At 40.1% G+C, this 12,285-nt stretch overlaps 1 protein-coding gene across 4 annotated transcripts in view; it reads right to left on the bottom strand.

Moving 5' to 3' along the window:
- TBC1D32 (TBC1 domain family member 32) overlaps positions 1 to 12,285 on the bottom strand; it is a 111,693-nt gene that overhangs the window by 55,394 nt on the left and 44,014 nt on the right. For all 4 annotated transcript variants that reach the window (XR_016281757.1, XR_016281758.1, XM_089530485.1 and 1 more), the window contains 3 exons: positions 9,657 to 9,745; positions 5,178 to 5,300; positions 891 to 999 (listed from right to left, as the gene is read on the bottom strand). Coding sequence is in view for 2 of the 4 variants with exons in the window: in XM_089530485.1 (XP_089386611.1) it covers positions 891 to 999; positions 5,178 to 5,300; positions 9,657 to 9,745 (321 nt within the window). In the remaining 2 variants the exon portion in view is untranslated. The remainder of the gene's footprint in view (positions 1 to 890; positions 1,000 to 5,177; positions 5,301 to 9,656; positions 9,746 to 12,285) is intronic.

The raw sequence follows: 12,285 nt of genomic DNA, 5'->3' as shown, positions 1-12,285 counted from the left end.
GTGGCACTCGCATGCCATGACGACAACCTTTTCATGGAGCGCCATTTGGGCGCTGCACAGCCCGTGCATCATAATGGCGAGCCCTAGGTGGATGGCCGCATGCCATAATGGCACATGCAAAGCAGAACTAGGGCTCAGAGCATGTAAATTGGCAGTCAGGCAAAGTGCTGCAGTCAGGCAAACTGCCCCTCAATCAGCTATACTCAAACATTTTCCCCTCACTAACAGGAAAATTAGAACATAGACTTTATCCCTCCTTTCATAGCCTAATTGACTGGCAGTTCTCTACTGACCACTTCCATCTCATCGCTAGGCAAGTAAAAATCCAAGATAAGAACAGCAGTTAACAAAGGCCTGATACAGACAGGCCAAAATAAAGCTGCTTCGAGTCACTTTGGAGGTATGGTGTTTCAATGATGCATGTGTCCTAAGAGTCTAGAAGCTGCACCAAAGCCATGCTCCAGTCCTAAGGACTGGAGTGCAGCTTTGGTGCAGCTTCCAGACTCTTAGGATACATGCATCATTGAAACCCCATACCTCCAAAGTGACTTGAAGCAGCTTTATTTTGGCCTGTCTGTATAGGGCCAAAATAAGATATTTAACAAACATTGGATCATGGAAGTAGCAAAACAGGGGCTTTAATGAATAAAACTAAAGAAACAGGAAAAAAAATCAACACAAACATACAAATAGGCAATGAAATACAAGAAGTGCAAACATTTTGATATAAACTACGCAATTGTGACTAGAAGTACCAAACTGTTCAATGTTTTAAAGCTTCTCAAAAGAGTGGTAGCTATACAGGCAGTCAGGACTTATCTCCTGAAAGACAAGATGTGAAACATATTTGTAATATTTGTATTATGTATTTTTAACTTAATATTTACAACCTTATGTAGTATTCTAGGAGGCAAAATCCGTTCTGTTGGTCCACCAACATGATTTATTCTAACCAGAATATGGTTCCTCTCCACCGATAAGCCATCAATTATAAAGTCTCTACCAAAAGCAAAATTAAATTGTGTTGGAAAACTATTGTAAGACATGATATATAACACTGAAGAGACATACTATTTTCAAGGCACTTCAAACCCAATTATTCACATGGAACTGGAATTTCAGTACTAAGCAAGATATTTAGGTGCTGCTGGTACTGGAAGTTTGAAGGAAGTTCAGTACAGCCATGCCTCAGTTAACAAAGCCACCAACAGTAAAGCTCTTTCCCCCAAAGTCTTCATTTTTTGGCTTGTTGGGATTTTGTTGTTGTTGTTTTTGCTTGGCCAGCTGCCTTCTTGCTCCTTGTCCTCTGTCTAGCTGAAAGATTTTTGCAGCATCAGCACTGAGAAGTGGTGAAGGTGGTTTAGTGTCAGGTTGCAACAATGTCTGCAGTAAACAAGACATTAAGGCTTGAGCTGGGGGAAAATACTTCTTTTAGCCAAACGTACTGGGGCTGTTTATATCTCCCTACAAGAGGCAAGATTAGCAGGAATTGCTTTCAGAATCCCTTACTGAGTATGGGTTGTGATCAACTGACTTACAAACCAGCCAATCAGAAGCCAGAGACCCTGAGCCAATCAGGTGCTGGCTGAGGAGTTTGAAGATTCCGCTTGGCAGTTGGGTGGAGTCAGTTAGGGTTTGCAATCCTGAGGGATAAGGCTGGAGTGGAGTTTTTTATTTATTTTTTATGTATTTATTTTATTTGTATACCGCTTTTCCTACGATCAAAGCGGTTGACAGCATACATATGCATATACAACAACAAAGCAAGTAACAAAAAAAACAAAAGAAACTCTGCTTCTCTCCCCTCAAGATGGAGGTGGGGGGAGGGCTCTTCTTCTTGGCAGGCAGAGGCCTGTTGTTTCTGAGTTGGGGAGATAGTTAGGATTAGAGAATGAGGGAACAGTAGAGTCCAAGAGAGGACTGAGTTCCGATAGGTCCTGGGGTGAGTAGTGAGGAAACTGATTTGTCCGGAGAGGGACAGTATTAGTTTCGGAGAGTCTAGAGAAGAGAGACTCAGTGTAGCCAGGCTCTAAAAAGAGGGGTTTGGGTTACATAATTTCTTGAGTGATAATATAGCCTGTGTGGTGGAATTATCATTAGAGAGATAAAACCAGACCTGTATAAATGTAACTAAGGAAGACATAATAACAACTTAATGTCGAAGTTACCTTTGCCTATTCTGTTTTAAAAATAAACTTTTATTCTTGTTTAACTATCCACTTGGCCTGTGTTTGGAAATCCCTGCATGCTACTGCCCTTTAAAAAAAAACCACAGAGGTGTTGGGTCAAATAAGACAGGATTGTGTGGTGGTGAGGAATCGTTACATGGGTGAACAGCAAAAACAGAGAGAAAAAAGGAGAATCACTGTAAGCTACCTCAAGCATGTTAACAAAGTATGGGACTTTTTTCTTTTTATGTATTTTTCTTTCTTTCTTTATAAGAATTATTGGAAATGCTGGAAAGTTAACTTAGTAGGAAATTGGTTTTGTAATAGAGGCTTAATTAGATTTAGATTTACTGATAACAAATGGAGATAAGCAGGAAGTCATGGGGGTAGGGGAAAAAGGAAGTTGGGGTGAGAGAGTATCGATTATTGTTTGCTCTTGTATGTTGTGATGCTCTTTGGGCTGGAAGTCAGTCTGAAGAAAACGGAAGTTCTCCACCAGCAGGCACCACAGGAAGAACACTACCATCTTCATGTCACTGTTGGCAAATCTGTGCTTAAGTCCATTCAGCAATTCACCTACCTGGGAAGCATCATCTCCTCAGACGCCAAGATTGATAAAGAGATCGATCACAGACTAGCAAAGGCATATAGACCATTCGGAAGCCTTCACAAAAGAGTCTGGAGTAACAAACACTTGAGGCAAAGGATAAAAATCAGTGTGTATTGAGCCATTGTACTGTCTATTCTCTTTTATGGGTCTGAAACATGGGTCACCTATCGCCAACACCTACAACTCCTTGAACGCTTTCATCAGTGCTGTTTACGCACAATTCTAAATATACACTGGACTGACTATGTGACAAATGTTGCTGTCCTCGAGCAAGCAGGGATCACAAGCATTGAGGCCATGCTATTGAGGACTCAGCTGTGCTGGGCAGGACATGTTTCTAGGATGAAGGACCATCACATCCCAAAAATAGTATTCTATGGTGAACTCGCCACAGGTCAGCGTAAGAGGGGCGCCTCAAAGAAGAGATACAAGGACTCCCTGAAACAACATCTCAGGCTTGGCCAAATTGATCACCAACAATGGTCCGCCCTGGCCTCGCATCGGGAGGCATGGAGACGCACTATCCACAATGCTGCAGCCTTTTTTAAAAGCTCACACATGAGTCTTGAAGAAAAACAACAGCGCAGAAAGAACCACAACCCGGAAACATCACCCAAGGAGACTTTCTGCTGTGCTTTCTGCAACTGGACTTGTTTATCTCGTATTGGCCTTTTTTAGCCATCAACGCGCTTGTAGAAAGCGCGGGATGAGTTCTTCCTGAATCTTCGTTCGCGAAGTAAAGCCAGAGCGATGTTGTGATGTGTGAATTACTGTTTTTGTAATTTTTGTATGTATGTTTATTTTTTATTTTTGTAAATGAGAATTGTTAATAAAGGTATTTTTAATTTTTCTTTTAAAAAAGTATAGGACTAAAAGTTAGGTCTCAGAGATGGAAACCATAAAAAAAAAGGTTGGTGAAAGAAAAAGTTATCCCTGCATGCACTGTGAAAGAAGCTTTGAAGTGATCTGTACAATGTTTGAAATGTTTTTGTTGCCTTATGCGAGGCTTCCCTTACCTGGTTGGCTCATTTCACATATGAGTTTTATCAGTTTTGGATTAGAAGTTTGCTGAAATATGTTGAACTCCTTTTCTTTCTTGTCATGTAGGACTCTATCTCTACCCTTTCCATATTATTTCTGCCTCTGGCAGCAAAGTTTCTGCTGAAATAATTCCTAGCAACATATCTATTTCTTTAACTGAGGCATACCCGTATGAACAATCCTTTTTTAGCCATATTTGGCTGTCGCTCTATACAAATTGAGATCATGTATGACATTCATGATTTAATTACTCAACTGGCAAGCAATACAGTTTCTGTACTTACGTATCACTATAACCTAAAAGCAACATACATAAAAAAGACCCCAGTTAATGGATAATGACTAACTAACAATATCTCTAGGGGGTATATTATGATTACAGATGTGTTCCCATTCTTGTTATGCCACATCTTTTCTTGAGAAGTTTTGAGATAACAGGAGGAATGTACACTTTCACTCGGGTTATGTCTATTCACACATATTGTTTATTGACTATATAAAGCTAACCAGCTTAAAATGATAGGCTCTCCAAAAGCAGCTAAGAAAAAAACATCTTAATTAGAATATTGTGACATGTCACTTTTATGCTTTCAAGATAAAGGAGCTGAGTAGACCAGGGAAGGGGAGAGCTGGCTTATCTCCAGGCTTTCCTAATTTGTAAGGAAAACCTGCTGACATTGCTGTCAACTCCCACAAAAGGCTGAACACCCACAGGCAGTCCACACCACCCCTCTTCATCTGCAAAGGTGGACCCACCAAACCAGAGCATTCGTAGGTACAAGCTGTGAGGCAGAATTATTTTTTCTCTTCTGCCCCAAACACATGAACATGGATATGCCTCCAGTGGCCGCCTATCACCTCCTTTGTCCTGGCCAAGTGGGTGAGTAACAACAAATCCTATCATAAGGTTTTCCTGACAACTTTCTTCAGAGGGGTTTATCATTACCATCCTCTGAGGCTGCAAGAGTGTGACAAGGTCACACAATGGGCTTTTCTTTTCAAGCAGGGTTCAAGAACACTTATCTCCAGGGTTGTCATCTAATGCTCAAATCACTATATCACGCTGGCTTTGTTTAAACAGGTAGGTTTCAAAACGGGGGTGAAATCGTGTTTTATCACTTGTGCAGCCATTCCTTTTGTCATCCTTAATAACAACAAAGCAGAACGTTCATGCCAATTTCCTGGACCCAATGAATCTATTTATTATATTATATTTATATGATAGGTCTATGCACCTGAAAAGGAGTAATTTACAGAACTGCACACACACCTCAGAACTGGCACATGTTTGCATAAGCTCTAAGTGTGGATTGTACAGAAATGTGGACTGGACTGATATTTTAATTATCATTGCTTACCGAGATGTTTCGGAAATATTGATGACATTTTCTTTTTGTCCATCTAAGAGCACTTCCGATATCTTATACTGAGATTCAAAAAGTAGAAGTGTACCTAAATCACAGCACAGCACATTCAATAACCTGAAAGATGTAACATATTGAACAATATTAGTTTTAAGTCTTGGCAGTGCAAGAATGCTACACAAGAACTATATAAGACTTCACACACACACACACACATATGAGTGATTCTTTAAAAATGTACAGTGGTACCCCGGGATACGAAAGCACCGCCTTACGAAATTCCCGGGATACGAAAAAATTCCAAAGAAAAAAACTGTTCCGGGTTACGTTTTTTTATTCGGCTTACGAAAAAAAATTTTGGTGCTTTTCGGCGCGATTTCACACGAAATCGCGGCTTTCGCTATTAGCGCCTATGGGCTATTCGGCTAGCGAAAGTTTCCGGGTTACGAAAGCGGCGGCGGAACGAATTAATTTCGTAACCCGGGGTACCACTGTAGAATAAAAAAGTCACAGTATCCTCAGCATTTCCCCCCACTTAGAATGAATTTAAGCAGACACACATTAACAACACATTTTAAATACACACTTGTGGTGAATAGAATATGGAGCTGACCAATGAGAAGGCAGCTGGAGCTCAGCCAATGGCGTGTGGGCTGGGGAGATTAACAAGATTCCGAACTGAGAGTCAGTAGTCAGTTGGTTGACAGTTGGGACTGTAGAACCCTGACGGAAGAAGGTTCTATCCAAGCCAGTGTGAGGGCTTTGGGTTAATGGAGTTTCTCAGGGGACTGGAAATTGGATTTTGGAGTCCCAAGGAAAGGACTTGGGTCACAAGCAGACTCTAGAGTAGAGAGTGCTGGGTTGTGTACCTTGATTGTTGTTGATAGCCTGTGTGGCTTGAGCACTGAAAGGGGAAATTGACAACACTAGTTATATGTATATATGGTAACTAAGCAAGATAACAGTAACCAGTTTTTAAACCATTCTATTAATTCCATTCTGATATTCAATTAACTTTTGTTCTTTGTTTCAAGCATCACTTGGCTTATGTTGACTTCAAGGACAGTAATGCTACCTGCATTTTAAAATCTTTTGGTGTTCAAGGTGGAGGCTGACAAGTTATAAACCTCCACATACATAGTGATTGGTGGTAGCGGTGGGATAAATATAATCCCTCAGGACTGCCATCATCCAAAATCAGTGTTAAGGTAAAGGTTAATTGGACGAGGCCTTCACAACACTGAGCATACAGAGAATGTACCACATTGTAACATGACTTTATATCAAGTCTTGCTATTAGTCCATGCCATCAGCTATTGTTTACTCTTGAATAGACCCTTTTACCTGGAGATGCCAGATGCTGCTTTTCACAGAGAAGTGAAAGAAAAATCCAGCATGACAGTGCAGTTGACCCTTCCTAGTGGCTACCAATAACATTACTAGAGGCAATGCAGTCCCAAATTCATGAACTTAAATGTTTTATTCATAAAAGTATTCTCTGTAATCTTCAGGATAAATACTCATTTTTGAATACTTCAAGGAGTGATAAAGACAGATTAATTAAAATCAATATGAGATTTTTTAACACTTTCACAAGGATTTATGGAAGAACAACAAAAAAAACCCCTCACATTTTTATTACTAACAGCAATATCATTCTGAAAAAGTCCTAGTATGAAAAGATTATTATGAATTACAAGCAATCAGTCTAGGGGGAAAACAGTATTATGATGCATTCAGGAATCAGTGTGACATTAATGAGTGACAGCACCCACACACCTTGTTTTAGGCCAAATATTCATTTTTGAAAAGCTTCCTATTTCCCTGTAAGACATTAATGCTAACCATGGATGGGATTGTTGAGATATAGAGTCCATAGTAAAATGTACAATGTGGGATTTAATAGCAACAGTCCAGCCATCCACCAGCCAGGGGTCATCAGCCACTCAAGCGCTGGCTGGGGGGAATTTGAACACTCCGTTGACAGTTGGCCTTGGCAGTTGGTTTTGGAGGTTGGCTGTGGATTCCGTTAGAGTCAGCTGACTTTGTGGCTTTCTCTGTTTGATGGATGGTGGACTGTGTAGATGTTTGTAGATACCTCTGCACATACTGGAACTTCTTCTAAGAATAAAAGTCTCATCTGAGAGACCTTTGTCTACAGTGTTCTCTTCAGTTATTCTGGAAGGGGGGAGGTGTTTCTCCAGCTCACAAGCTGCTGCCTACAGATTCAAAGGAGGTGATCCTGGCGCCAAATGTAGCAGTGGTACCTCTTCATGGACTGCGCTACAAAGCGCTAACAGGGATATGGGCTGGAGGTGGCTTCCACCTTCCATGACTACCAATTTTTGGCATTCCAGATTCTGTGATGTGTAGCCTGTGTAGAGGCAATATCCCATAAGCAAGAGACATCTGGAAACACTAAAGTCTAGAGAAGTTGTATTTACTTCCAATCCTTTGTTCTGAAATTAGCAAGGTATGGCCAAGGTATATACCTTTATTAATACCCCACATTTCAAAAACCTTAATAGCCTCTATTATGTCTTCTTAGTACTAAAAAGAAGAAGATGTGATCTGTGCATCTACTGTTTTTCATCTCATTTTCACTGTGGTCTGAAAAAATACCTGAGTAAAACAGCCTTCTTCAAGCAGTGCTCTTTCTCGAGGGAGGCTGTGAACACCAACTACAAAATATCCAGTACAGGAAATGAACTAAAATAATTATTCTAAAAAAACTTGTCTTGACAGGTACAAGGTAATAAGAAGAGAATAATAGTTTTAATCCAAATAATGTATTTTGAAAGGAGAGAACCCAATTTAAATTCCTTGTGCATTAACAGAAAAGCCTTGTGACACTTCAGGAGCAAAGCAAAAGCTATAATTAACCTGAGGCTTGTCATTATGTTCAGGAAGAAGGGCACGCATGACCAAATGACAATTACTTTGGAATATTTTCTTGGGATTATCCTTGGCATATTTTTTGGGAGAAGCTAGATATTTCTTGGAATCTGATGTCAAACCCTTTCAGCTGGGATCCATTTGGGAAACTATATTTCAGACTTCTTCTTGACACCCAAATTTTACAAATGAGGGACCTATTCTGCAAGCACTTGTCATCATGTGGGATCAGGAGCTCTATTTAATTAACAAATCTTCCAGTTAACCAATGTGCCCCATTCTAAAAGACTGCAGATGAATACAGTCATCAAATGGGCTGCACACAACTTCACAATATGAGTTCTGTTGAAACATATCTGTTTGAGCAAAAGGGGACTGATGTGAACAAAGAACCTGTTTAGAATCCACAACATAATACATTAACTTTTCAGTCTGAAGCAGAAGAAATGTAGAGTTCTTAGGGAACAGATGGACGAAAGCAGATGGGTAGTGATAACAGATGGGTAGTGATGACTTAAGAGCACTGTCAGGTAGCTGAAGTTACAGCTGCTGAGGACTCATACAAGAATAGTTGAGGAGAAGAACTACAAAAGGAGAAAAAGCATGTGGACTGGCCAGAAAGGATATCTGTCCTAAATGGCCCGCAGACAAAAACTCCCCAAGCATCCTTTCCTTAGATGGATGGAGCCTTGTCAAACCAGACACAGGATAGGGGAAACCTAGGCATCCACTGGATCCGAAATTTTCCATAACCAAGCAGCTGTGAATCATCTGTGAAAAAAATTATGACTAATGATGAAAACCTATCACATCTTATTTCTTCTTCCACCAACACAAAAGGATAAGGAACTACACTTGCAGACCGAACTCTTTCTTTAATTCTCAATAAGCTTGGCTACATGTGGTGTTATCCAAAGAAAAAGTAACAGTACTTCTTGGCTGTATAGTAAATTTGTTTGAGTGCTTGCTTGATTTCCTTGTATTACTGCATCAAATTGTGCATTTCATATGCAGATACCTACATCTCCATCCACACTTCTGTAAGATTGATAAGAACTCCAACTGCTGTATATACTCATGTATCAGTCTAGTAATTGACCCCAAAAACCTGAGTCAACTTATCCACAGGTCAATGTAAGTACTGTACTTTAACTCTTACAAAAAAAAAAAAAAAAAAAAAGAGAGAGAGAGAGAGAGAGAGAGAGAGAGAGAGAGAGAGAGAGAAGCCATTTCCTGGTGAAGGCAAGAATGTGTCCTGGAAGCACTGACTCCCTCATCTATCCAGCCTTTAGGATGAGCACAGTTATGCTTGCAGAATTTGTATAAGTTCTTAGGCATTATTTTCCTTTGCTTCATCCTTTAGATCCTTTGTAACATGCCTCTAGGTTTTACCCTCAATTTATCCATGGGTCATATCAAAACCTATAATTTTGGACCCAAAACCTTCCCTCAACTTATACATGAGGTTGACTTATACATGTATTTGAATATATATGGTAGTCAGCACTGGTGAATAAGAGAAACTAGCAGATGGGCAGGTTACTGCACTCTGTTAAATCTGAAAAATGAGCCTCTTACCTGAGTCCAAAGATAAGAGATTGCTCATAACTGAATAATGAATGAATTTTAGCTTCTGTGTTCACAATTATAAGCCTGTCAATGATATCCTGAAATATAAAAAATTTTTTTATTAATTTGTGACCAGAACTTTCAATAGATTGTTACTCAACAATTCTCATAAAGATGCTATATTAATGTATATGTTTAGGTCATACTTTGAAAGTACAGTAAAGTTATGGCTTTTTAAATTAAATTTCCTCACAACTGGCTCTTATATTAACAGAAAGCAATTAATTTGTATATTTTTCCTTTCATTTAAGTCATGTTTTCTGATGTAAAACAAAATGTGTACAATTAATTTTTAAAACAGTTATTACCAAATACTTTGTAAAATAAATCTCCCAGTACATCTACTTTTAGATCTGTGTGAACATTGGGGGGAAACATTGAATAACTAGAGAATAAAATTCCCATAAAAGAAATCACTTCTTAATTAAAAGGTTGAAACAATACAGGTCTATTAATGCAAAAACAAAAAAATAGGACTCTACAAAATGGACATTAGCCAACATCTTAACACTGTAGTTTCATACAAGCTTATATGCAAAGTATTTTGATACTTTCAATGCCTCACAAAATCTGTAAGAGGCAGCTCAACAGCTCAAACAGCAGCCATGTGCAAGTTTTCCATTTAAGTGGGAGCCCCCTCCAAAATCCCTCATGAAGGGAGCATCTGATATTAACCTTGTTTATGTTTTAAAATGGTGTCATTTATCAGACTCCACACTAGCAATTAGTATACTTTTCATTATGAGAGTGAAGGAACACACTCAATGGCAGGACCAAAGAAGCAGGCAGCATCTTTCATTGTTCAGTTGTTTGCAAGTCAGAAACCTGCAAGGCTTTACACAGTTTAATGACTTCATGGGATACATCCCCAGTGGGACTATGTTCTTCCCCTTTCTTTTGCTGTCTCTTAGAATTTGCTACACAGTCTTTGAAGCTATAAAGATCCATATGTCCAATTCATTTTTAATAACTCTATTCAAACATGTATGTAACATATTGTCATGTTATTTCCATGTTCAATCATTTAAGACCAAGATAGCTATTGGTTAACAATCTACTTTTAGGAGAAAATAAAAAGACAAAGAGTGACTCTCTTTTCAGGGACGTGAATACCACTGATCCTCAAATCCTTCTGAGATGGTTATTTAAGGGACCATTCTGCAATATATTTGGTCCTATGTACATACTTAGGGCTCATTCCTACTGCAGTTTGTGGTGAAGCGGGATTCGGGGCAAATGACCTTCGTTCCCATTTGAAACCGCTTCTGATCCTTATTGGATCGATTCCAGGAGGAAAGAAGCGGGGCAAACCCAAATAACTGGGGTTTTCCTGACATTACTTTGGAAGTGGAGTTTTTTTCTGAAGCATGTCCAATAAATGGGAATGCCAGATCAGAATCGATTCTTTTTTTTTTTTTTGGGGGGGGGGGGAGGGATAAAAATAATAAAAAAAAACGATCTATTGCTTTGGCAGTAGATTGATTTTTCGATTATTTTTATTTGTTTTTTAAAAAATGTTATCTCTCGCCCTCCTCCTCCTCCCAGATCCCGCAGCCTTGCCCTGGAGCAGCTCTCTCTCTCTCTCTTCCCTTCCCTCCTCTCCCCTCTCCTTCCTTCCTTCCTTCCTTCCTTCCTTCCTTCCTTCCTTCTCCCTCTCCCATTTCTTTTCCTTCCTTCCTTCCTGCCTACCTTCTCTCCTTCCTGCCGCTGCCACTTCTCTGGAGCTGACGGGGCTTGTGGCGCTGCTGCCATGCCAGCCAGCACCAGAGAAGCAGCGGCACAGCAGCAGCAGCACCAGAAACCCTGTCAGCTCTGGAGAAGTGGCAGTGGCAGGAAGGAAAGAGAGAAGGTAAGCAGGAGGGGGAGAGGCAGGAGGAAGGAAGGAAGGAAGGAAGTGGAAGAGAGGGGACAGAAGGAACAGAGAAAGAGAGCCACCTTCCCCCAGTTCCAACTAATGGGAATGACAAGCGTTCCCAGCAAAAAAAGCGATTCCACAAAAGGTCCCTTTTCATAGTGAGAACGAGGGACCTTTTGGGAATCGCTTAGTAAGTGGAGCGGAACCGGATCAGAACGCGGATCACCCCAAGTGGGAATGACCCCTTAAAAGAGCAATTCCTGCTTTGCCCTATTGGAATTTGCATGGTACCTCAAAGTTTTTAACACACCCACAGCCAGACAGCGTTATGGCCATTGGGAGATGGTTATCAATTTGGAGTGGGATTTGCCACCTATGATCCACCTTTCCCCTTGAGATTAATTGGTAATTCAGTGGAACAGCACAGTGGTATAGCATATAGGGAAGTTCCCAATTTTCAATCCCTACCATCTTCTGATACAGCCAGAAAAATTCCTGTCTGAAATCCTAGAAGGTTGTTGCCAATCAATGGAAGTGCTGACAAAATTTAGTCTAGAAGCACTAAAAGTCAGATTCAATACAGGGCAACTTCTTATCTTCTTGATCTTTAAAACGTATCTTCCTCTGTTGTGTTAGGAAATAGCAGAGCGCCTTTCCCACTATATTGGCATATGGGACTTCTCTGTGGGATGTATGTAGTTTTCTCTATCCGATCATTCTATG

Source organism: Sceloporus occidentalis, unplaced genomic scaffold, assembly GCF_023333645.1.
Source record: "Sceloporus occidentalis isolate IW3139 unplaced genomic scaffold, rSceOcc1.0.p SCAF_6, whole genome shotgun sequence".
In the NCBI taxonomy this organism is placed as follows: domain Eukaryota; kingdom Metazoa; phylum Chordata; class Lepidosauria; order Squamata; family Phrynosomatidae; genus Sceloporus; species Sceloporus occidentalis.
Note: the sequence above shows the minus strand (reverse complement) of the source record. Positions and strands in the feature narration are given on the sequence as shown.